The sequence below is a fragment of the Strigops habroptila genome, chromosome 8, assembly GCF_004027225.2.
Source record: "Strigops habroptila isolate Jane chromosome 8, bStrHab1.2.pri, whole genome shotgun sequence".
Lineage (NCBI taxonomy): Eukaryota > Metazoa > Chordata > Aves > Psittaciformes > Psittacidae > Strigops > Strigops habroptila.
This window is the reverse complement of record NC_044284.2, coordinates 42,578,934-42,605,366: the sequence shown is the minus strand read 5'-3', so window position 1 is coordinate 42,605,366 and position 26,433 is coordinate 42,578,934. Positions and strand designations below refer to the sequence as shown.

Here is a 26,433-nt window from a genome sequence, read left to right as displayed (position 1 = left end):
CAGAGGCTGAGCATGGGCTGCAGCAAGGTGCATGCCCCTTTGCTACTGAGGAGCTTCTGCTCAGCAGCATCTCTGGTGTTACGGGAGGCTTTGCTTTGGGAGGTACCTCTGGGGCACAAAGACATGCACATACCTTGCTCTGCTCCCTGTCTCCTTGTTTTATGGGCTATCGAGCTCATCACAAAAACTTCTTAAAATTATCCCCATTTTCTGATGGTTTTGCTGTGAGGATTTTGCTTACATCTGGTTCTCTCCTTGTTGGGATGGGGCTGGCTCAGCGCTTTTCATTTCCTATATTGTTTTTTTTTGTGACTGCCAAAAAAAGAGAAAGAATTGAAAACCCACTGGTGGGTGCAGGGCTGCCCTTCCCCTCCCCAGCCAGCAAGCACTTCAAGCAGCCCCCAAGCCCCCAAGCACTTCAGGTTTTCCCTGGGAATGACATGTGGGTGGGACCACAGAGGTGGGAGCTATCTGGGGTTGGAGGAGGACTGGATGCATCATTCCCCATGTGGGTCCCTGGGGCATCCCCGGGCTGGGACACAGGCGATGCTCGGAGATAACCTTCGCAGGATGTGTGCTTACTTCTGACTTCTCTTTCTGGGCCAAGGTCATCAAGACAGGGGAATAATAATGTCCAGTTCCCACAGATATTTAGGACAAGGCTGGGTAAACAGTGATTTTTTTTCTTTATGGGGCCCAAGCCAAAAATACAGATATCTGGGGGTGGTGAAGAAGTTCTGGTTTGGTATCTTCAAACATCTCTACTGGGTGAAACTTCCCATTCACTTAAAACATCCAGCCCAGGGATTAACTCAAGGTGCCTCTGAGTCCTCTCAAGCCAACACTGATGCTGCCACCTTCTCTCTGCTCACCTCAGTTTCCCCAACTGTAAATCATTGATCATGCTACTGAACTGCTTGGTAAGGACATTTGAAGTCAGAGAAAGAAAAGCTCTGTTTCACTCTGAAGTGTTATTGCTGTCATTATTCTTGGCTTTTAAGTATAACGCCAGTGTGTTGAAACCTGGGAATTGTACAATTAGTGATGCTTCAAACACTGTCCCATCAGTGTCAAGGAACAAGCTGAGCTTTATCTTTTCTTTCTGGCACATCAAGTCTTCAGTCTGTCACCAGCTTTAACCCAAAACTTGCTGCCATAGAGATTTTTGTGATATGTTGGATGTTTGATGTTTGCAAGAAGAAACAAGGCTGTTCCAGTGACCCAGGCCAGACGGATGGGCTGGTTTGTGGGTGACTGACAGTACTGATGCTTTCTTCAGGTGCTTCTTGAAAGGCACAGATGCTCCTTTCAAGGAAAGGTCACTCGCTCCATTGCCACCTCCAGCATTTCCTTACATCTAGGTGTGATCTGGAGGCAAGTAGAAATGTAGGGTTGGCTTGATAAAACTTATGTAGGTGTGTGTCCCATGTCTTGTGGTGGTGGGAGCTGGACTGTTGGGTTTGACACCTGTTTGATTTTCACCTGGAGAGTCCAGATATTGGCGTCTTCATCCTTTGAGTGCGTTCACGGTAAGCATCTGGTAACAGGTCAACCAAAAATGCTAAAGTTGACCCACAGACATCCCCCACTGGCACAGGGCAAGCTTGCAGCACGTGTCACTGCGGGGGGGGCAGCACCGTTGTGCCCAGCGCCTCAAAGCAGTTAAAACACCAGTGGGGTGACGCAGTGATCCTTTGATGCCCATCTCCCCGCCACGGATGCCCCAACACTGCACCACCTGCGGGTGCAGCTGTGGTGCTGCCGGGCATCCCAGCGGGATCTCCTCTTGCTCCTGCAGGCTCTTCGCAGTGAAGTGCGCTGGGTGCCTGGAGGCCATTGCGCCCAGCGAGCTGGTGATGCGCGCCCAGAAGAGCGTCTACCACCTGCGCTGCTTCTGCTGCTGCGTCTGCGAGCGGCGCTTGCAGAAGGGCGACGAGTTTGTGCTGAAGGAGGGGCAGCTCCTCTGTAAGGGCGACTACGAGAAGGAGCGGGAACTGCTGAGCTTGGTGAGCCCGGCTCTGTCGGATTCTGGTAAGGGGCCGCCCGCGCCCGGCGTCTCCCTGGCAGGTCTTGCTATGAGGCCCCTGTGAGTGCGGTTGGGTCTGGAGGCGAATTTTGGGCTCACTACCCTGAACCTCTGCCCCATGGTCCAAAGGGAAAAGCACATTGCATGCTCCAGCCAGAGTCTCTCAGCAGCAAGAGCATGACCGGGTACTTCGGCAGCGGAGGGGCTGCAGTGCTAGGGTATACTCTGGGGATCATCCCATCTCAATAGGCTCTTTCTATAATGGTTTGTGCTCCTGGCCTGTGCGGGGCACCAGCACCCCATCCTGAGGGGCATACAGCCTCTCCAGGAGCAGGAGGGAGAGTCATGCTGGCCAAAGGTGACATCTCTCACCTCCTTGCCTTTGGAAACAGAGGAGCTGCTCCTGGTGTAAATGCTCTGTAAACACGAGTTTTCTTCCTGAAAAAAATCATGGTCCCAAGCATCCCACTGACTACGTTCTGTGTTCCTCCCCTGTGCCTCACTGTCCCAGACAACAGATCCAATGTGGTGGCACTGCTGAGACACCACAGATCCAAGGGGGGCTGCAGGAGAAGTGGCACCAAGCTGGCACCTGTAGGTGGGCAGGGGGCTGGCATTCTGCTCCAGCCAGAGTGTCACTGCTGGGTCAGGTTGCCCAGAGCATCTGATCAGCATTAAAATATGTATTCGCAGTCAATGCAAATAAAATCTGAATGTTTCCCAGGAAGACAAATTTAGTAAGAAAGCCTAGCAACAGGGGCCGGGCGGGCAGAAGTGATCTGCTAGCAGAAATCCTTGTGTTAACGCTGTCCCTGCAGAGCCCTGCTCCTTGAGAGGCTGCGCAGCCCCATGCTGTGTGCCGGAGTCGCTCTTAAAAACCATCACTGGGAGAAAATCTGCTTTGTGGAGGAAAGGATTTAACTTTGAAATGCCATGCTCTGGGAAGTGCTGACAGCATGCTGGGGGGAGCCTGTCCTTTCCTTGCTAGAGCAAAGCATTGGATTTAATAAAATAGAAATCAGTGTTACGAGCCTGTTTAGGAGCTGGTTAGGTTGTTAAGGTGTGAAGCAAGGCAGGTCACAGACACGGCAAAGCCTGACGCTCGCTACCAGGCACAGGCAATGGTGCAGCTTGGAGCAGGTGGCGGGGGGGACAGGGATGGTTTCGGCAGGGTTGAAGCAAAAATTGCCCAAAGCCCATATTTTTCTTTAACATTGTGCTCCTCTGCAGTAAGAACCCAGCTGCTTTGTAGCACTGCCTGCAGCTCTGTCCAAGCTTTGCAATCCCACTTGCTTGAAAGAAAACGTCCTCCTTCCAAATAATGGTGATGGTATTTAAACAATAAAGAGTGAAGCAATGGGAGGAGGTGGCTGAAGGGAGCCAGTGAGTGATGGTCCAACGCTGGAGTTGCTGGAGAGGCAGGAAAGTAGCAGGATCCAGCACACTGGCTCTGCGTCTTGCCTTAGCCCTGGGAAAGTCCTTAGTTGATTGAAGAATTACTATTTTTTCCTTCTGGGATGTGCAAACTCTTTCAGTTAAAATAGGAACCAATGAGGAGACATCATGCAGGAAAATAAGTGAATTGGCCACAACAGTTTGAATTTATTCCTAGTAGGGGAAAAGGGCAGTTTGGGAAAGGTTGGGGAGCTTTTCCTCCCCAGCGACTCATCGGCCAGTGGTCCAGCCTCACTGCCAGGAGATCTAGCCAAACCAAAAGCAACTAGCGAAAACCTCCAGGGGAAAGACTTGTTTAGGTGGAAACTCCATTGGAGACCCAAGGGCCAGTATGGGAGTCAAAAGGGCAAGGCAACCCCTTGGCTGGGTGGAAACCCAACCCAAAGCCTCCATCATCCCCTGGCAGCTTCTGGCTCAGGGGTCCCAGCCCTTCCTGTCTCCCCACAGACCCCATAGTTTAGCCCCACTGTTGTCCCTGCCTGATTTTGGTGGTCACCAACAATTTGTCTTGGGATGTTGCATGGCTTTGGGGATGGTGGCACTATGGGGGCCAGCCCAAGTGCACATCCCCCGTGGATGCTCACCATGGGGCAGCTTTGCCCCCTTCTGCTGTGTCCCTCCTGGGGACCCCACCGCCATGGCGGGGGATGCAGATGTTCCCTCTCTGGCACTGGTCCCAGACGCCCTTCATCAGCAGTGTGCAGTGTGCTTGTCCAGACTCTCCCCTGTCTCCCTGTCTCCTCCTTGCTGCTTTGAAGACCCCTGGCCTCCCTCCCCCAGCCGCCGCGCACCAAAGGCCACTTTATGAGAAAGCACAGATAAAAAGCGAGCCATATGCTGTCTATAATCTCCCAAACCCTCGCTTCAATTACCTCCTCCCCTGAGCCTCCGCCGCCCAGCCTAAGTAAACAAGCCCCTCTGAAAGAGGACCCCACTTTCCAATTAAAAGCGTCCTAACGTTTCTCCTCTCCCTAAATCCTCCCAAGCGAGGAATGTCCTGGCCCTGGCGGCAGGATGCGGGCTTGGCGGGTCGGACCAAGGGCATGCTGCACAATATCCATCACCCCAGCCCCTTCCCAGGTGACGTCAGGGGCAGCCCCAGACGCTCATTAATTTCTCCCCCCTCCTTGGTGGGGAAAGGCTTGAAAGGGAGAGTTAATTAAAAGTAATACCCTGCCAAATCCGGCTTCACTTTTCCTTCTTTCCCTTTGACACTGGGAGGGATTTGCGGAGCAGGTGTTGGGGGGGGGAGGGCTTTGGAGGGCTGCTCTGAGCAGGTTTTCCCCTTGGCGTTGGTTTTGAGCATCATTTGCTTGATAGTGTCTGTGAGCCTCTGGCTCCCCCCTGCTGGGCTCTGCCCCTCGCAAACTGGAGGGGATTGGGGCACTCACCTCCTCTTAGGGTGTAAAGGGATTCAGGCACTAAAATGTCTCCATTGGTTGACATTCGTCTTCCCAGTATTTGTAAAACTGTCTACCCTTCCATCAAATTAAGCTCCTTCAGGTTTCAGGAAAGCAGGCAGCTCGGCAGACTAGACCCTGTTTGTGCTCGCACTGAGAAGGAGGCAGTGGCAGCCACTGCTCAGCCCCATTAGCCATCAGAGACTCCACACCCAGCATCCCTAGCACTGGGCTTCTCAGACCCACTGCGAAGAAAACAGCAGTTTGTCTTTCCCATTGCCACTGCTGCCATGGGCACACGATGGCTGTGCAGGGAGCTCACAGCAGCAGCAGTCTCCCGGGGGCCAGAACCCAGCTCCAGGCTGTTTGGGGACTGCCAGTGTGATGATCTCTCCCTGTCCCAGCCCTCGCCACAGGGAAGGTCTCTGTATTGTCTGGTGAGCCCAGGAGAGAGCCCAGCAGTGTGGAGGGAAGAGGTAACTGATACCTTAGAGCATCCTTGCTTCTCCACTGGGATCACTGCCTCACCTTGCCCTGCAGAGCTGCTCCTGTCATTCCCCATTCCCAACTGGGCTGCTGTTGGATTTATGCTTTTCTGATGTGTGTGATCCATGATTAGGTCTTGCTATGAGGTTCAGCCTGACCTGCTCTCACCATGAATTACTATGAGCTAGGCTTACAAGTCCCTGGTGCATCCCCATCTCCCAGAGGCATGGCAGCCCTGGGACAGGACTTGGGCCAAGCACAGCCTTGCAGCCTGCATCTGCATCAAACCAGCACCTTAGCTCCATTATCAATTCCTGAATGGATGGTGGAGGAACTTTCTGGAAATGGCTATAAGTGAATTACAGCTTGTGAGTGGGAAGGACCTGTGCTGTCAAACTTGCATTACAGCCCTCCCACACTGGCTGAGCATGCGAGGTTGTCGACATGGTGGCAATGCAGAAAATTAGGAGGGCTGGTAAGATGCTTTCCTGGAGCAGCTTCTGCCCAAAGGCTCTGGAGCCCTGGGTGGTGGAAAGCAGCAGGGAGATACACACCAGTGCCTGGGTATGCAATGGAGCAGCACATTGCAGCGAGTACCTGAGGGGTGAAGCTTGAAGCAGCCTGAGCTTCTGTCTAGAGAGGTTTAAAACTCCATGGAAAGGGGAAGATATAAGCCTGGTCACCAGCTGTAGAGCAGGCAGGGATTTGGGTCTGATGGAGGGAAAATCAGATGTCCTAGGATTTCACATTGTAGCTGCTCAGACTGTTGGGGAAAAGAAGAACTCAAAAGCACATTGGCTGGCTGAGCAGCCCTAAACTATGAGTCACGGCAGCTCTCCCCATCTCTGAGCTGCTGTGGAGAAGCCAGCCACAAACCTCACTTCCTCTCACACATTCACAGGAAGATTCCCACCACCACCAGCTTAAGTCCCCTTAGATTATTTTGGACATGCTGGCAAATGGAGTGCATGGCCTGTTGTCGGTAAAGGACCTGATTCTTTTTCCCCCCTCTTAGGCAAAAGCGATGATGAGGACAGCATTTGCAAACTGGGCCAAGCCTCAGGGAAGGGTGCTGAGGATGGGAAGGATCACAAGCGGCCCAAGCGGCCCCGGACGATCCTGACCACACAGCAGCGGAGGGCATTCAAAGCATCGTTTGAGGTCTCCTCCAAGCCCTGCAGGAAGGTAAGGGGAGAAAGGCCCATGCTCAGCTGCCTCCAGCCCCTGGGGATGTCCTGGATGCTGAGCAAGGACTTGTCCCGGCTGCTCTGTCCCTTCCTAAAGTTCCCCTGAAAAGCGGAGTGGGCTGAGATGCTGCTGTCATTCCTTCCTTCAAGGTTCGGGAGACACTGGCGGCCGAGACAGGGCTGAGTGTCCGTGTGGTGCAGGTCTGGTTCCAGAACCAGCGAGCAAAGGTGGGTACAAGGGGTAGCCCCCCACCAGGGCTGGTGCTGGGGCTCGCCTCCCTCCTCACTTTGACCATGATTTCACCCTGCTTTTCCCATTCTTCTCACCTAGATGAAGAAGCTTGCCAGGAGGCAGCAGCAGCAGCAGCAAGATCAGCAAAACACACAACGCCTGAGCTCAGGTACCCACCTTGCACCCAGTTCTCCCTGCATTCAGGGTCTCCCTATTTCCCAGCCCGCCCTGGGCTTCCCACGGGAGCTGGGCACCCCAAAAAGCAGCAGCCTGACTGCACTGACAACTTGCTCTTATCTTCCAGCCCAGACCAATGGCAGTGGAAGCGCAGGGCTGGAGGGAATGCTGAACCCCTACACCACTCTGCCCCCACCCCAGCAGCTGCTGGGCATGGAGCAAAGTGTCTACGGCTCCGACCCTTTCCGGCAAGGGCTTACCCCGCCGCAGATGCCTGGAGACCACATGCACCCCTACGGTAAGGCCTCTTGCCTTCTGCCCTTCGAAGAGGTGCTGGGCTGTCGTGGGGGCTTTGTGGTGGGGTCATGCATGGGGGATGCAGTGATTCTGGAAGATGGTAGTCCCTTCACCACTAAATTCTTACACTGCAAAAGCTAGGGGTACGAGGCACTGTCAAGGTGCCGGAGGAGAAAGCAGGCTCTGAAGCCCTTCTGCTTCTTCTCTGCTTCCCAAGGTGCTGAGCCCCTCTTCCACGACTTGGATAGCGATGATACCTCACTGAGCAACCTGGGTGACTGCTTCCTCACCACGACAGATGCAGGGCCGCTCCAGGCACGAGTGGGGAACCCCATCGACCACCTCTACTCCATGCAGAACTCCTACTTCACCTCCTGAGCATGACATGGGCCCCCGCACAGGGCAGCCACCACTGCTGCGCTGCTCCAGGAGGGGCTGCAGAGCCCCTGGGGTTGGGAGGGAGGGGAAAGTGACACTGCTGAGATGCTGTCAAACAATATGTTGTAGCTTGGGATTCCCAAGGAGCAAGTTAAGTTATGGGTTGCATAGTTTCATGTTTCTCTTAGGAGTCTAGGATTAGGGACAGGAGTGGTTGTTGCAGCTGGCTGGTGGATTTTCAAATTTCAAACGGGGAACCAAATTTCTCGTTTCAGCAGAAGGAAAGGCAGGGGGAGGGGGATGCTCCTGTGGGAGCATCCTGGTGCCGTATTCCCTCTGCACCACCTTTGGTCTGAGTAGCAGAAAGAGGAAACTGCTGATCTTCATGGGGAGAGCCTGCAGCATCAGCCAGGCTTTGAAATTTGAAAAGCTGACAATGCCTTGGAGAAACACAGGGAAAATTTCACTTCAGGATTTTCCCTCTGTTCCCTCGACCAGCTTGAGCACTCGCTGTTTAAACACAGGGACTTTGAAGATAGATGTTCCCATGTGAATATAGAAAGCTAGAAACCGCTAACATCATCCCTGTCCCTGTGGATGGGGCTGTTTGTGTGTGTGTATGTGTGTGTGAGTGGGCACACAGGTGTGTGTGTGCAGAGCCGTGTGGCTGTGGGTGATGTTCTACACAGCCACACTTGCCAGATTGTATCAACAAAGTTTATTTCTAAGTCTATCAGAAATTTACTGTACAGCAAAAGTAACTTTATTTTCAGCGTGAACCATATTTAAGGAAACACTCAATGCACTTAAGTTATAAGATGAAATAATTTACTTTTTATAAATGTTATGTTTAGGTTGCAAAAGCCCAGTGGCAGGGAAGGAACATCAGTTCGTTTCAGGCGATAGGTTTGGATTTTGGGGTTGGTTATTCTTGGTGCTCTCAGGTTGCCCCACTGGTTTTGAGGTGTAGTTGAAACTCAAAGCAGGGCTGGCTCCAGGGACCTGCTCCTCTGCCAGCAGATTGATGGGGATAGCGTGGTGGCCAGGTCCCTGACTGGACATGTTCAGTGCAGGGTCAGTGTGGGGTGGACAATACTGCTGGACCTGGTGGACATCCAGGCCCATCAAGGCTCAGCTGCGCTTCTCTGCATCACCTCTCTCCTTCCCACGGCAGGACCCAGCCTGCCTCTGCCAGCAACCCCATCCTGTACTCTCAAATATGGGTGCTAGACCAGTGTGAACTGCTGTCCTGGCCCTGGAAAACACTGCAGCCTGTATCGCCACCCCTCAGGCAAAGGAAAAAGGAGGCATTTCCCTTCCCGTGTTCATCCCTGCCAAAGCCATGGGAACCTGGGGAAAGTTCTGCTAGGGTCAAGCCTTCAGCTGACCCTCACCTCATCCCCACTCTCGTTTTCATGCGTTGTGTCCTTTTGTGCTGCTGTTCACAAATGATGTAAGCAACAACCTGTAAAGACATGCAAGTGACTGTGAGGCTCAAACACTGGCTCATCGCCACCGTACGATCTGACACTGAATGTAGCGGGGTCCAGAGATGGCTGACCCAGCGGGAGATGCTGACACACTGTCAGAAATCGCGTACCAAGATGAAATTAAAAAGACAAAAAATCTCTGAAAAAAAAACCTCAACAAAAAACCAAAGAGTCTGGTCTTTTCTTGCGTGGGGTGTCCCCTTGACTCGGAGAGGGAAGGGTTTGAATCATCTCCACAGTCAGCAAGGTGCTGGGTAGGGTAGCAACCTACCTAGTTGGGTAGGGTGTTGTTGGGTAGCAAGACCATGGGGGAAGCTTCTGCTCCTTGAGTTTCCTATATTAAATGTTCCCTGGTCTGCGAGTAAACTGGACCTTGAGGGTCCTCCATCCCCAACAGACAGATTGGTGGATTTGGAGGGTGACATCTATCTCTGCCTCCCTCTCGGGGAGGCAGTGAGGGATCTGCTGGGAAGCCATTTCTGCAGGCCAGGTTACCCCGTAAGTGCTCTCACCTGGTCTGTCACTTCATCATGACCCCCAGTCCTCTATGGTGGGGCCACGGGCAACTCTGTGTTAGGACTACCTAAAAGGTATTGGTAGGTATTTTCCAATAGGAGTTTCTCTCATTCCAGGTCCCTGACATAGAGAGGTTCAACGAATATGTGCTGATGGTACCAAACTGGGGGTAGGGATCCACAACTCATTGTCTGAGGTGTTCAAAATAACATGTTCTCCTTCCTGCCCTTTATCAGTCACTGCTCTGCTGTTTCTGTGCTATAAAATGTTTCCAAGTCCAACCTGCAGAAAAAAATATTCTCAAATGGTGTGACACTCTAAAGAAAACTTTATTTTTATTTTGCAAGATGTAGTTTCCTAGGAACAGCCTGGATTTCTTGGATTAGTTTTGGGGATTTGCTGTATTTCAGGATAGAAGAGCATGGCACCTGACCCTATAAATGGCAACTGCTGCAAAACCCCCCAGCAGCCCCAACCCCGTAGTGTCCAGTTTGTTCCAGATACCAAATCATGTCTTGGGAACAGAGTGCTGGGTAGCCTGCCTGACCCAAACTGCTTGGGACTCCGTTCTTGGTCATCCTGCAGCTATTTCCCCTTGCTGCCCAAAATGAAGACTTACTTTTAACCACTGCACAGGCTCTATTTTCTCTCAACAATCACATTGTGATTACAAAACATCTCTGAGCCCTTATCTGGCCTTTGTTGCCTCAAACATGAGCTGAAAAAGCACAGCAAGAAGACTAGAGAAATGTCTGACATGTAGGAGAAGGCTTTCCATGGAGAATTAAATAAGCTGTATTTTGTTGCAAGGTGTTCTCTTCCTTCTCATCTGTGCCTGTTTGCTCATTTGGGATGTAATTAGTGAGTCATTAGGTGAAAGTGTTTCAGGAGGGAGGGCAAAACCTTATAAAATCAGGATTCACAGGTTGCCTTGCTTTGGGAGGAGGTGGGAAGATGTGCCCTGGGAAGCTGCCTGGCCTGATTTGTGATGATCTTGTGAAGGACAGCAGGGTAGGTGCTTGTGTGTAAATTTTGTGGTGTTTCTAAAGCCCTTGCTCTTTCTAAGAGAAAATTATGTGTTGGGAAATTTCTTTCTAGAGACTCTAGCATTTGTGTGTACTTCACTCTTGCAAAGTACAAGGGTGATACCTGTTATAAGTGCTAGTATTTTTTAATGTTGGCTAAGCATATTCTTTTACTGATTGTCTCCAAACCCAGCTTCTGGGTGGATGACATGGAAAGGCAAAATCCTATCTTTTAGTTTGGGATTTTGGTGTAGGAGGGCTCCAAAGCAGCAGGGTAAAGTGTTGGACCTGTTCTGGCATGGGCATATGGGGGAAATTATGGCTTGAGATTTCTCTATCACTAGGCTTGGTGGTCTTGGAGCAATGCTGGCTGGTGCTAGCGGAGTAGAGGGAATTTGGGCTGTGGTGAGGCTGATAGTCACTAGTGGCTGGAGGTGGAGATGTGCTTTGCTTGTGAAAAGGGAGTAGATCTGAGGGAGATGGAGTATATGTGGTGTGGAGGAGCTGCTGTGAGCCATGAATCCAGCATCAGTCTGATTTGTAGGATCCATCTGCTGGCAATGACTGGGTTAACACTACCCAGGTTTGCAATAGAAAAATGGATGTTTTCATTAATGATTATTAAAATTGCCTTAAAAATTTCCCTCAATCAGATGCTTCTTAAAACACATTTAAAGTTTGGGGGTTTTTTAAAAAACTTTTAAAGATAAAAGGCTTGTCTTTCCCACCCATAGCCATCTCCTATTTGGAAAATGTTCACCTACATCAGTCTGGCTTTCCATTAGCATAACTGTCAATTTACACTTATGAAATTACTTCCTAAAAAATAAAACCCCCATAAAACCCATGGCATATAGACTGGTTGCCTACTTTTAATATCTTGCAAAAAAAGTAATGACATGCTACAATAACAGTACCTCAAGGTGTGTGTGTATGTATAAAATTATTATGTACAGTAAATAATTTGGGGGAAAGATCAGTATTGTGGAAGGGGGCAGATTTTCGTCTAGTGAAATCAGCAGAATTTATTGTCTTAAACCTGTCTTCCTTCTGCAAGTTGGCCTGTGTGCTTGACACAGCCTGAACAAAAGTCCAGCATTGCAATTGCGAAATGCAGTAGCAGATGTAGGTCCTCCTGTCATCGGGATTTCATATTCTGTTGTGCCTTATTTCAGGGTGTGGATGGATCCTGCCAAAGAAATACTGGCTGGGCCTTACCTTCTGCAGGTGATGGAGTCACTGCATGGCAGATGACTTCTTGTCAGGCTGGGTGGGTTGTGGGTTTGCTATGTTCAGGACTGCCCCCCCCCCGGGATGTACTCTCATGGTGCTGGTTTCCCATGTTGTGCTCCAGGTCTGAGCCCACTCTTGGCCTGTGGAGCAGCTCTCTAGGGCAAACGATAACTTCTTGTCAAAGCCAGGAAGAAAAGAACAAGGTCTGACATGAAAACAAGTTCTACCTTGCTCTCCAACCCAAGGGCAATGCCAGGAAAGGGTTGGGAGCTGACCATTGTCTCTAGTGGCTCAAAACAAAGCTTCCTCTGTTCAGGCACTGTTTGGTGGCCAAGGAAAGATCAATTCAGAGATTACTTTTCAGTTGAGGATGCTGATTAGATGGTACTGATAGGCATCTTGCTCTGAGTGATATAATGTTAATTAACTTGCTCTTTGTGAATGGATGGTACAGGAGCATGTGGCAGATGCAGACTAGAGTGAAACCGAACATGGTATTGGCCAATACTGGCTGGGTGTGAATCTGGTCATTTAAATCTCGATGGTATTTTTAGGTATTTGTGGGAGACTTGCAATGTGCAGACATAGAAGCTGGAGCAAGCAACCTTCCTGGAAGCATGTGACCTTGGTAGCAGATTCTGTCTAGGAGAGCCATCTCCAGATGAAGGGTTGGATCCTTGTCCTGCTCAAAATGGCCTGGCTCAGCATTTAAGTGAAGTCAGTGGAGCTGTGATGTGGGCATGTGGAAACCCCAAACTGAGTAAAGAGCTTGGTGTAATGGGGATATTCATTTGTGAGCCCCAGTACACAGCCACCTCCCAGCCCCTTGCAGGCTGGCAGGGTGGGTGCTACTTTCTTGTGTGATATGAGCACTCATATATGAAAAGAACCTGCAGGAGAAGTTTCTTGTGTACCTGCACCAGTGAGTCAAGGAAGCCACAGGGCAGCGTCTTTGCCTGGAACTGGACATGAGAGGTGGCAAATGCTGTTTTTTGGTGGGAAAATTACAAAGATTTGGTTGCTCTTGTCATCTTTCCAGAGTGGAATAATTTGCCAGATGTCTGATACCTACACTAATGCTGTTCTGGGTACAAAATGTCACCCATCATTAGAAAACGCTTGTCTTGTGACACATGATAAAGCTCAAACCACTGAGGATGAATGCCTCTGCTTTGCAGTAGATCTGTGAGCAAGATCCCAGGTAATGCCAGCTGTCCAAATCTAACTTGCATTTCCCAAATCTTTTCTTCTACTGCTAATCATCTGCATGGAATATTCATTAAAAAACAAAAAACAAAACAAAAAAAACCAAACAAAAAACCCCCCACACCTTTCATTAAATGGTAAAGACCTGCAATGGAAAGGCAGGAAAAGGGTTAGAAGCTTAGAAGCTCTTCAGGTGTAAAAGGGTGAATAATGGTTTCTTATCTTGTTGGAGATCAGACCAAATGCTTGTCTCCATTTCTCTGAGTGGCAATGTGTTGGTCATGAAAAGGTTATCTTGTCAGCTGTAGACCTTCTAAACACTGATGTGGAGGCTGACATATGCTCCCCTGATTGACATGTATAAGTTCACAGGCTGGGGACAAGCGTATCCAACTGCAAACCATGTCAAAACACTCCAAGTGATCAAATACCGACAGCACTTTTGGTGAAGAACAGCAGATTCCCACTGCCTCAGGCCCTCTAAGCTGCTGCTTCAGAGGGGAGATCAGATTTCTCCTCTGATGACCCTGAGAACAGGAGGCTTATTCAGAGGGTTGCTTGGTGGGTTGAATTGTGGTCTTGGAGCAGACTAAATCCATGGCAGGAGGCAGGCAGACCCTGTGGCACAGAAATGGGAGCTGGTGGTGAACCTCAGCAGACATGGCCCTAGGGTCCTTATCAGCTTGATGGCTTCAAGTTGGGTGAAGAGCCAACGACCCTTTTCTGACCAGTCTTATTTAGGGTTCTTAGAGAGCCCAGATAGGATTAGTGCTCTAGAGAGCTGAGCTTTGGTATCTCAGATCAACACTCTCAAACTGGCTGGCCCCCAGCCCTCTGACTCTCCTCTTGCCTCTGTTCCTTGCAGTACAGATGCAATAATATCTGCTTTAGAGAGCAGAGGCTGGGAAGCAGGTATCCATGGAGCCTCGGGCTTCTCTGTGCTTTCCCAAGAGCATCTGTGAGGAAACAAGTCTGTGCTCAACACAAGCTCAAAATACTCTGTGAGCACAGAGAGCCCTGAGGCTGTGCATAAGAGTGAGGAGATGGGAAACAGTGAGCAACTACCCGTTTGCTGAACAAGGCAGGGACCGTATGGAAAATATAGCATGAGATCATGGAACTAGAGATGTAGCATAACACCTGTGCCTTGGGTGGCTGATTATGTTGTCCTGACAACCTTGCACTGGTGTCCCAGGCTTGCAGTGTTTGGCTCTGCAGCCAAATGCATGTAGGTATTTGGAAAGTAACTGGAGAGCCCCTGGAGAGTTTGGGAAGAGGAGATTGGTGAAACTCTTCCAAAAGGATTAGCTGGAGCATGCCAGAAGCTATAACTGACTGTTGGCTGCTCTGTCTCCTCCTGGAGTAGGCGGAGAAGTGAGGAAGGAGTGGTGACATCCCAGCACTGCCAGCAGATGACCTGAGGGCTGGGGCACATCAAGCCTCATCCCATGGAGCGAAGAATGCCTTTGCAGGGAGCTCTTCAACAAAGGCTGGGGTAGCAGAGCTGGAGACAGGGTGAGAAGCTCAGGCAGGACACAGTGGTTAAAGGGCAGCAGCAAATGTGTCATAGAGGCTCATCTGAAAAAGGGGATGTTAGCTGCAGATGGGATCAGGATGGTTAGAGAAGATGAGGCAGTCACTTTTGAGTTAAGACAAAAGGAACAGCTCCACTGTGCGTGATCAGGAGGCCTGAGTGACAGGGAAGTAGAAGAGCATGGCTGGTGTTTGTCCAGTGGCTTTCCCATATCAAGCTGGGTTACCTGGGAGCATGAGATGGGGAAGGGACACTGAATCTAGAGAAAAATATCAGTGAGTCTTTGTTAAGGAGTTAGACCCATGAAGATGGCCAAATGCAGATGCTGATTTCAAAGGCATTTTGAAATCAGGGTGGGACCCATAGCCTATGCCATGCACAGAAATGGTTGTATAAACTGAGCTGCTTGGCCTCTTTCCTGGTCTTTACAGTTCCCATTAATTAAAGCTAATCATTTCTTTCAGAAAGATTTTAAGTGCAAGCAAGCTTATTCAAGATGATGAAATTGCTTCCTAATTGATTATTCCTGCAGTTTAACAGCTGCTTCCCTGACTTGCTTGGTTTTTCCTTTTCTCAAAATACAAATATGCTGTTGATATGACCAGCTCACCTCCAGCCAGGAGCTCGTGAGGAGCTAACAAATGTTTGTGACAGTGCTGGCTTCTGTGAAGGGATTGACAGAAGCGCCTGGTGCAGAGTGTATTAGCCAGGGCTGGAGCTGGTGGGGAAGAGCTTCCCCATGAAATATGAATAACCAGAGGAGATGATTCATTTTCAGTCTTCCCCATGATGGCCTCAAAGCTGTGGTGTGCTGAGGGAGGAGGAAGAGTCTAGTTTCATCCCACTGCCCTGGGCCACCCGAGCTTAGGTGCTGCCTGACTGCCTGCACCCGGCCAGCCCCTCCCGATAGCATCGGGGTGAATACAGTAGGTGCTTTGTGGTTGGGGGGGATCTGGTTACTTGGGAGCAACTCTGCTCCTGGGGAAGGTGATGACAACATGCTGGGGGGAAGCGGGGCTTGGGGAAAAAATTACAATGCCAGTTTGTGAATTACTCCAAGATTGTTTCAAGGTGCTTCCTAATGAAGAAGTCAGTGGGCCCCCTGCAAGGCACAAGGGCTTTATAGCAGATTACCTGGTTTGCATCTACCTGCTCTCGCTGTGCTATACCTTGCTGTGATATCCTTAATGCTGTGCTGAGTTTGCTGTGCTTACCGCAAGGCACATATATTCCCTTTTTAGATGCTATTACAGGTCTTGCTGTGCATTCCCAACCAGGCTGGTGGTGGCTTTTCCTTTCTCAGCAAATGTTCCCACCTTGCTTTTCTGCTCATACAAGGCTTATGGAGTTACCTGGCCAACACCTCTTTGCCAAAATAATTTTGGGGGCTGTTGTCTAATTTCTGCCAGTTTTCATAACCTAAACCATAGATTTCTGTGGGTCTTGCACAAAGAGACTCCGAAGAGATCTACACATCTGCCCACTACTTCTCTTCCCCTCCATGGGGAGACTTCAGTGTGAGCCCTTGCTGGATTTCAGGAATTGCATTGGTGAGCACTGTTATCCATGTCACACCTGCAGCATAGGTTGTGGCTGCCCACCAAAGGGATATATAAAGCCATGGAAGACCAGGCTTTCTAGTAGCTGGGTTGCTACTGAGTCCTGGCCAACAGGTTTCTCTGCCTGAGGAACCCCATGAGTTTAGCTCAGCTGAGCTGAGACCCACGAGCACACTTGATGTGAAGGAGTTGTGGAGAAGATGCGTTGCTGCTACTGGCTCATTCCTTCTGTTGGGACACCTGGCCAAAATGGGTAAGAGATATGTTGGTTTTTTTTGGCCTCTGGTCCAGCTGGCTGGTGTCTTGGCAGGTCGTAAGAGAAAGTCCTTCAACCTTCTTTCTAGCTAAATGTCTTGCTCTCCACCGCACTTTTGGCAGCAAGTTCTAGTGAACGTGAGGCTGAAAGAGTCCTCTGGAGGCTCTCACTGAGAGTTTAACAGTGTGCAAACTTATTTCTTTGATGTCTTGAGTTGCCCTAATGCAATAACTGTTCCTGGTGGGGCTTTCTTTTGCTTTGGGAGGGAGCAGGACCCTTAGCTAGGAGGCAAAATTCTTGGGAGGTCCGTAGGAAATAGAGCAGTGAAATATGGAGATGAAAATTTGCCATCTGCTACAGAGCAAACCGACTGCAGGGAATATTCAACACATACAAAGTTGCTTCTGCAATGTGTTTGTAGTCCTGCTGGTGCAGGAACCCACTGGATACGGTATCTCAGCTGCTGGTCCCTCATAAAACCTACAGTGCACCTGGAAGCCTCACCTTTATGTCAGTGATGGGAAACTGTTCAGTGCTGGGCAGGTTGCAGTCCTGTTATTCTGAGCTGTGCTTTTGGTGTGCTGCATACTGATGGGTAACTGGTGTGCCACTCATGCAGCAGGCTGTCTGTCTGGGGACAGACCCTCCGAGCTGCTTTTCCCAGGAGGATGCACCTGGTTATCGTGTCAATATCCATGGATTGGAGGACACAAAATACCACTCTTGACACACCACCTGCATGACGCAGCCCAGACTGAGGGCTCTGTGATAGGCAACCAATAAAACTGTCCTCGAAACCACAGTGACACATGGACTTGGGCAAACTTCCCTCACAGGGTGAATGGATCCAGTTTCAGTGCTAATGGGTTTCCCAGGATTTGCAGATGTGAATTATTTGCATTCTTGACTCCACGGTGAGCGCAGGTGCATCAGATGGTCCCTGTGAGTACTCCTCTGGTGTGCTGTCCCCACCTCCTAGGGCACAGGCAGCTGGGCAGGCACACAGAGCTGCTATTGTGCATTGCTGCCTGTGTGCCAGCTACCTGCCAGACAGCCCATTGGGTGCTCGGGGTGTTGCTTGGTGCTGTCTGGGTGACACTGCTTTCTAAAGGCATCTCTCCTTTTTCTCCTCCAGGTGAGAAGCAGTTTACAGAGTCAAAACCTGAGCCTGGCCCTTGGGCTTTTGGTCAGAGGTTCAAGGAAAACAGTCTTTTCTTTAAACCACCCTCCTTGCATCATTTCTGCTTAAACTCCAGGACTATTTAACATGCTTCAGCTTCTTATAAAGTTTCTGTCAAAATGGATTAGCAGCAGGCTGACAGATTGCTATTACAGCCCCAGTGAACTTTTAATACCTGCCAGTAAGTTCTGCGAGTCCCTTAAATCCTCCTGTGGATGCTTGGGTTGGGGAGCAAAGGCTGCTGTTTATGTGGCTGGTATTCAGAGTACCTCCACCTCTCTCCAAGCTGTCAGCATTAAGAAATGACCTGTAGGGATTTCTGACCTTATGTTCCCCAAGGCCTCAAAATGACTTTCTCGATGCAAATTGCATCCCCTCTCCCCATTGGATGAGGTGCTTCTGAGGGGAGGATTGGGGCTGAAGGTCCCCCAGCAGGCTTCAGGCAGAGGAGTGGCAGCAGCACATCTTGGCTCCTGCCTGTCCAGGGAAGGGTGTTGGAGTATGAGCAGAAGCCAGGGTGGTTTGGGGTGGGGGGAACCCTCAGGGGCTGCTGTCTGTGCAGTCTGATGGCCAGGATCAAAGCATCACTCAGGTGAGACAAGCTGTTAGTTGTCCTCCAGGGAGGCTTGGCTTGATCTATAGATGGCCTGCAGTGCAAGCACCCTAGTAAGGGTCAGCAGGCTGGTAAGTCTAATTTCTGCCTTTGATTTTTCTTTTTATTTTTTTTTTTTATTCGTTATACTGAATTTTGCATCTGTGTGAATTTTGATGCACCTCTTCTACTACTGTCACCAAAACCGAACATCAGTGTAGAGATGAGCTAAAGAATAGCTGTCAAATGTCCATGTAGTGAGGTGGCTGCCATGTGAAGGGGGTGGTGCACTCCAGTGGGTGTGCTGCTGTGGGTAACTGTATGGTGGTGCAACTCAAACAGCTTGTCTCCAGGATCCCTGTGCCCCTGCTGGGTACCAGCACACCTCCCACAGCTTTTTTCACCTTCTAAATCCCCAGCTTCTGGAAGCATTGAATGTGCGGGAAGATATTTGCTACGCTGGATAGCTTCCAGTTGTGGAAAAAAAGCTTAAAACTGCCTTTGCTGAACTCCCTAAACTCAAAAATCAGAAGTCGCCTACTACTTCATTGAGGGCACATGAGTTTTGCATGCTTAGGACAAAAACTGCAAACGGCTTTTGGCCAGGGTCTTTCTGACTGTATCTGAATATGTTCTGCTCTTTAGGTTTCTCTAACTGGGATACATGTTCTCCCAGTAGGCAACTTGCATCCAAAGTTTTATTAGCCTTTTGAAATGCCATCTTTCTCTTGTGCAGCATTGGACAAGGTTGTTTAGCTTGGCAGAGATACATTTGTCCAACAAAAGTCTGTAACTGAGCAAGATGTCTTGGCATGGCCAACGTACTGTGGCTGCAGGATGTGCCTCAAGGCACCCAGCAAGTGCTGTGAGTGTGGATGCTATGTACCCTACTTCCATGGGTATGCCAAGGTGGTGGTTGATGTGGTTCAAGGTGGGCTTTACAATTGCCCCAGAAACTCTAGCCAAAACTGACCTCTGCTTGGAGCTGCATGTGTGGCTGGCAGGAGCTGGGACAGAGCGGTCCCTGTAGCAAAGGCATGATGGATGCAGATACAAGGGAGACCCCCTTGCTGCTGCTTGGATAGATTTGAGCATGAGAGGGAGAGAGAACTTCATTTACAGGGGGTTATCCTAGACTTGCCCTGCTGGAACTGGGCTACCTTGGGCAGCTGCTCGTTAAGCATCTTTGGTATTTTTTATTGTACAGCAAAATGTTTGGGGTTTGGATTTTTTTGTGGGTTTTTTTGGTTTGGTGTTTTTTTTTTTTTTTTTTTTTTTTTTTTTTTTTTTTTTGAAGTTGAGCTGTTATCCTTCCAATAGCAAAATCCAAGCCTAGAAGAGAAAGGGGTGAGGGGAGGGAGGGAGTAAGCACAAGAAGGAGGCCTTTGAAGTGAGCTGCCCAAATGAAACGTGTGACATCAGAGAGATGGCAGATAGCTGGCAGAACAAGGCTGCCTTTGAGCCCTCCTTGGGCCCGGCCAGCATGCACTTTACACCCCACCTCCCGAAGTTGGAGATGAAAGATGCCTCAGGCAGCCTGCCTGACCCCATTGCCTCTGCTATCTCCACTTGATTGCACAGTGTTTTGCTCCAAACAATTCTTCACTGTCTGGGCCGCACAGGTGAATCTCCCAGCTTGGCTTGTGAGCGGAGATGCCACGCATAGCAGGGCCGCTTTGTTGCGGTCGCTCACCTGCTCATGGGGTGGTTTTCTTAGGACAGGCATTGTTTGATAGCAGGGCATGGAGGAGGGGTGGAAAGGATGGGGCAGGACTGGGCAGCCCGGGCACAGGGAAAGTTTAGGGGGGGATGTGGAGTCAGGGAGCATCCTTAGGGGTGGATGCATGCAGGGATATAGGGACAGGGACCATCCTTGGCCAGCAGATTTGTAAGCCCAGCAGCTTGTGATGGATGTTCCAAGAAGGGATCCAGGCTGGATTTGAAAATAATCTGCTTGTCCATTTGTTACTGGATTCAACCTGCTTGTGTGTCTAAGCACACGGGTTTCCTCACTTGGGGTCCTTTTGCTTTCAAAAAAGTGTCATGGAGGGAGGACACCTGCATGCATATCTATATCAAGAGGAAGATGCACACACAGGTCGCAGACTGTGTGTGTGTGGAGGGTGCATCAGACACCAGAGTTCCCCTCAGAGAGGCTGAGGCTGTAAACTCTGTGAACCTTAGTTGTTTCTCTGTCCTCAGTTTCTTGGAAGCTGGGATAAACTTATCTTGTGAACCACGAAACCAGTCTTCATAGGCTGCTTAAGCAGCACTTTACATCTGCCACCCTCTTACTGAACATCATAGGACTGTGAAGTTATCTGTCTGGAGAAAAATCAGGCCACATTCCAAACTGGAGACCCCAAACCATAAGCCAGGACTCAACCACTGTTGCCATAAGCAAGGCTAGAATAGACTCCTCCTGACTGGCTCATTTCTGAGCATCTTCCAGCAGTATAAAGTCCAGCTGGGACCTGTCTCACATGCGTGCACTAGCTGATTGTTCATGACTCTTCTCATGGGACTTGTGTCCTTCAGTTGGGACAGTAAGGGTAAATACCTGCTAGTAAGAGCTGGTAGTGCACTGTAAGGGCTATTACAGCAGGAAAAAATCAGAGATGGCCACCATCAGCCCCTAGTTAGATCAAGATGGGAAATGATTGACCACTAGAGCCAGTCTTTATAAGATCAATGGCCAGTGGAACTCAGCCTCTGCATGTGCTCTGTAGATGGACAGGCTCAAGAAGGTTTTGAGTGTTCAAGTACTACCACAGATGTGTCCACATGATCTTCTCGGTTGGTCCTTCCTCGGCAAGTGCAATCAGAGGCAACTCCTAGATTCGTGAGCAGGTCAGACTTCAAAACCGTGAAGGGTGTTTGAAAAGCTGAGCTCCTGTGCAGAGATCTGAGCACCCTTTTGACCTTTATGGAAAAGATCAGAGCCAAGTTTTCCCTTGCATTCAGTGACTTGTAAAGACTGAATGCTCTAAAATCAATGTTACTAGTGGGAACATGGAAATTAATTGTGTCAATCTATCACTCATCTTGCCCTACTACATTTAGTGATTAGAACTTGGCCTCAAACACATGAACAAAGTGTCTTCTGTGACAAGTAACTGCTGCACAGGAGATGGCAGTCCATGACTTAAAGTCAGAAGCAGAGAACAAAAGATAACACATTGTTTTTTTTCTAGTCCAATGAAATGCTTTCCTTGCTTGGGTCTACGCAGGTCGGTATGACATCTTGGGAGCAAAAGATTAAGCTTGCAGAAGTCTGAGTTGCAAAGGAAACAAAGTGTTCATGACACATTCCCTTACTGTCTCTGCTGACAGGTAATGAATAACTTGCAGAAATTTGCTTGGTAAGGACTTGTGAAACGGTAAAGTTAGGGGGAAAAGAAGTAAAATAGTAGGAAACTAGCAGTAGGGGAAAGCACATGGAGAAGGTATGTATTCTGCTGTGAGCTGTCCTGGAGCAGCGCTAAGGAATAACACACCAGGTTGTTTGGTCATCTGCAAGTAGACCCTGGGGCTGAGGGAGATGACTTGCAGGACTGTGTATAGGCATTATGCAGTGACCTCCCAAAAACTGTTTAGGGCAAGATTGTTTGAATGTGTGAATGACACTAGTGCTGTGCATTTTTGGATCTCCAGCTACCATATTGCCCTACCCAAATCTGGCCTCAAAGCCTCAGGAAGCAAAAGGTGTTGATGGTGACTTCTCTGCCTCATCTTGATATGAGACAGCTTGGAGGCTGAGTGAAATGGTCAGGCTGCAGTGATGGCTGAACTCAGCTGAGATTCTTGGTGGCTGGAGGGTAGATATAATTGAGCTAATCTCAAGATAACCTAGCTTGGTAGCAATAAACAGGCATGGCAGCACAGAGCTCAGATTTGGGGTGAAATGGTTCTAGCTGGCTATGGTTTTAAGTTCCATTCATGTCAAGCTTAGCTTTAGACTAGCTACTGTGAAGAAATCACAGATTTGCTGTGCACACAAGATGCCAAAATAGCTTTCATCTTGCCACAGAGCCATGACATTTTATTCAAGTGAAAAGCTGCTTCTCACCCAAGATTAGTGCTGAACTCTAGGCACCCCCTAGTCTCTTGGGCCTTGCATGAAGCTGTTGGCCTGAAAAGCTGTGCCGAGCTGTGCCACCCTCTGCCGCCCATTCATGGGGTGGAAGTCACCTTCCCACTGCAGACACACTGAGCGTGGCTGGCCTTGCTTAGCAGCAGCTTGGCTTCATCTGTCCTTACCTATGGCAATTAGAGGGTTACAGCTTGAGGCAGATCAGCTTTGGAAATTGCTGATACCCATAACACAAGGCTCATTTCTCTAATGTTTCTCAAACTAGTGCTGGTGGGAGAAAAGCCTTGCTGCCCTTTGGCAGTGTCCCTACATTTCCTACTTCTCTGGGGTAGGGCTGTCCATCAGAGGGCAGAAACATTGTCCACTGCAGCTGAGCCTTGTGAAAGTTGTGATGCTAATACCTAACATCTCTGCTTTTCTGCTTCAACATCTGTGTTCACTATAACCTTTTCCAGAGGCTGTACCCAGGCATGCAGCTCAGTGCTTCTCTGTAGTTGGTGGGGAGGGGGCAGATGGCTCAGATTAGGAGCTCTTCGTATGCCAAGCAGGAGTTAAACTTGGGTGTAGAAATTTGGAAGGAGACCTCAATGGGGAAGAAGGGGAGAAATGACAGCTGTAGCAGGCACCTGGGGTCCTTCTCCCCCATGCCCTGATGCAAGGCAGGGTGAGTTCTGTGCTTGCCCAGCCTGCACTGGCTATTTTCCAGTGACCAAGACTGCAATGGTCTCCTGGAGCTGCCATTTAGGAACTTCCGCAAGCCTTTTTCTGTGCTCTCTTCCTCCTTGTAGCAAGAAAAAGAAGGCAGGGAACAAAACCAAGGAGAGAATCTGCTCCCTGCTGAGGAGGACAAACTGCAGAGAAGGGGAGTCCTGCTCTGTGCTCCCCCCTGTTGGAGAGTCCAGGAAGACATTTCCACCTCTTCATTACCATGGAGATTACCATGGGGATTACCATGGGTTTGCAGCACTGGTGGAGAACCTGGTGCTGAGCCATCCTATGGCCCTGGGCTTTTCCAGCCTCCTGGTGCCCCTTTGCCATGAGGATGGCACCGCAGCTGTCCCTCCCTGTGGGACCTCCATTTCAGAGGTGGCTGCAGCAGCTTGGTACTTGCATGTCCCCTTCCTCCCTCTCCTTCATTAAGGCACTGGTCTCTTCCCAATAACAAGGGGGCTTCTGTTTGACAAAACCTGCCAATTAGTCATTCTGGCTGGGTATAAACATGGCACTTGAACAGCTGAGGGGACGGCAGGCAGTCCTGCCCCTTCTTGCGGTGTTGCCAAGCTTGCCATTAACACAATGTGACAACTAATCTCTCTATAGCATCTGACTGAGCAATTTTAATTAATAGCTCTGTACGCTTGCACACACACTCCTACCCCCTCCGATTCACACAGGTACCGCATGCCTTTAAAGCTCTTTCTCTTGCATAGCAGCCCATGTGGACAAAAGAAGGGGGGGGGGAAAAGGCCTCATTCTGCCCCAGTTGGTGTGGAAATACTGCTTGTTTGGGGCTCTGACCCTTGGACTGAGACAGGGCTCACTGCCCCCCCCTCCTCCTCCTCAATTGGTAGTTGGTTGAGGACCTCAATAAAAGTGATCAGTGGAGATGTTTTCTAAGCTCTGCTGGTGCTTTGGGCATCCCTATTGTAGCCTGTGAGAGATGAAAGGCCTGTGGGTCTAAGCTGGCTTTGCAGGCTGGATGTGGGGGAACTGGAGGGCATCAGAGGGGCATTTGTGCTGCTCCACCAAAGGCGGCTCCCTGGCTTTACCCAGGTGCATGATAACATGAGAAAAAGAACCTATTTCCGTGGCCAGGTTCTCCCATGGTGTGTATGGCCACAGCTTGGCAGATGGCTGCTGTTGGGGCCTCTGTGGTTTCAGTGCAGAAGTCTCCCAGTTTTTTTAGGACAACTGAGAGGGCTCATCTGTGGTGAGCTTGGATGCTGTTTTAGGCAAATCTTAGCTGGAGGATGCCTGGTTTCGGCCTCCACTCTCAATGCTGCAGCCACCACTGTGATTGCAGGAAGAGCAGGGCCAGCCCTCAGCATGGCCAGGTAGGATGCAGAAGCCTGGAGAAGCTGTGCTGGGCTGTGTGGGTTGCTGCAGCAGGAGCAACACAAATTCCCCCTAGAGAGAGAGAAGTAGTTGTGGCTGGTAAGAGATGGCCTTTTCTGGTAAGGACTGGCAGAAAAGGCTGGGTACAGGAGAAGGTGGGAAGACTGTGGCAGAGTGCAAGGCTGTGGAGAGGTCCCCCGTCCTCCCTTCAACACCTTAATTCAGTACTTTGATGCTTCTGATCCAGGTGGTGCTGGGTAGCCAAGACCTAAGATGGTATCAGGGTGGCTGAATATCCTGAGCATGATAAAATTGCTCAGGCTTTGGGCACTTGGATAATACATGAGATTGTCTCTTCCCATGGTGATGTGGCTCCACCATCACCCTCCTGCAGCTCCCTCCTGTCCAGGGGCTGCTCAGTGCTCTTCCTTCAGATCACCAGAGCAAGTCCTTAGTGGCAATGAAGAAAACACCACGAGGTGCTTGGGCAGAACATCCATGCTTTCTGCAAGTTCTTGCTCCCATGGCGCATGGATCTGAGGGTCCTGCACTGTCACCTTGGCAGAACAGCTGCAGCGGGTCATGCCATGGTATTGGGAACCCATAGCTTTGAGCAGCAACCCCTTAGGAAGGTGGGGTGCAGAAGCCACTACAACTGGTGATGGTCTTGCCAGTGCAATCTGATACTTACTAAATGGGTAGAGGCCTTGCTCTCAAGAGGGGGCTATCCTGTTGGATAACGCATTTCTGGCTGGGAATATCCATCCATCCATCCATCCATCCATCCTGGAAGCATTGCTCATTATGGACAAATGCAGGGGCTTGTACTTTGTTCTTGTGGAAAGCATAAGATTGTGTCACCAGGAGATATGCCTCCCACCCTGGAAAGATAGGAGCTATGTGGGACACTGGAGTGGTATGTAGGAACCAATTTCCTGGAGATGGGATCTAGGATGAAATGACCAACTGGCCTCAAATCCCTTTTCCTCTGCTTGTGCTCCTTTCTGGCTTGGTCCTTGCTCGTGGCACCTGGCTTGCGTTTATGTTTCTCCTGGTCTCTCTCCTGCCTTAGGGGCTGGCCAGGCTCTGGCTGCTATTGCTGCAGGATGTGTCCACCTTGCTCTGGCAGGGAACGTATCCTACATGTGGTAAGGGTTGGGACTTCCAAGAGTATTCTTCGTCTCTAAGGTGACTTGTGCTCAGCACACTTCGGCAACCAAAGCACAGCACCAGGCTGTCTCACAGTGAGACGTCCCCTCATCCTAGGACATGGGCCTGGCTGTCTTGTGCTGAGTAAAGCTGCCTGGGCACTTCAAGCACCTTGGCCCTGCAATGACCACTGAGGCTGTTGCACTGCACAGAGCCACAAGAGCTTTCCTGCCTCCTGCTCATCCTCCTGGCTGAGACACTGCATGCCAGGACACAGTGGAGTTGCCTCAGCCAGGCAGCTGATCAGCGCTGCCACCCATCTACAACCTGGGAAACACGATGTGGACCAGCCGTGCCCCCACCCAGCCCTGGACAGAGTATGTCTGCCCTGCAGAGGAGACCGGTGGATGTGTGGGGAGCGGTGCAGAAGCTGGTACTCTCTGGCACACCCCAAGCACGGCGACGGCAGGAGGATGTGGGACCTGCCCATCTGCCCACACAGCAGCACAGTGGGGAGCTAATGAGAAGCAAGGTGAGAGGCAGGAGATGGGCTGACAACTTACTGGCTCAGCAAGCTGCTGGTGGCATGCGGGCGGCAGAAGGACTGCATCTGCCCCCCCTCCTCCCCAGTATCTCCAGCCTCATAATGAGGTTATTACTGGCCTGCTGCTTGACGGCCAGCACCAGCAGCTCTTGCCTCTTCATCCTCCCAATTCCCACTTGTGGCTATGGGAGCAGTGAGTGAGGAAGGGATGACCATGCCCTTGCACTTGGGTTTGGCCCGGGGCTTCAGTGGGAGGGAGGTATGGTTTTGACCTTGCTTGTGGAGGAGATGGTGCTCCTGTGTTCACTGCCTGTCCATCCCCGTTATGTCTCTTGAAGGTTTCTGGCCCGTTGCAGCCTGGTT

The 26,433-nt window shown here is 50.2% G+C and overlaps 1 protein-coding gene across 1 annotated transcript in view; it reads left to right on the top strand.

Moving 5' to 3' along the window:
* The window catches only part of LMX1A (LIM homeobox transcription factor 1 alpha), a 42,735-nt gene extending 35,089 nt beyond the window's left edge, over window positions 1–7,646 (top strand). Inside the window, exons 3-8 of the mRNA XM_030495730.1 lie at window positions 1,799–2,031; window positions 6,383–6,552; window positions 6,705–6,782; window positions 6,886–6,955; window positions 7,091–7,261; window positions 7,478–7,646. Coding sequence (XP_030351590.1) covers window positions 1,799–2,031; window positions 6,383–6,552; window positions 6,705–6,782; window positions 6,886–6,955; window positions 7,091–7,261; window positions 7,478–7,638 — 883 coding nt within the window. The 3' untranslated portion in view covers window positions 7,639–7,646. The remainder of the gene's footprint in view (window positions 1–1,798; window positions 2,032–6,382; window positions 6,553–6,704; window positions 6,783–6,885; window positions 6,956–7,090; window positions 7,262–7,477) is intronic.
* Window positions 7,647–26,433: the final 18,787 nt, after the last annotated feature.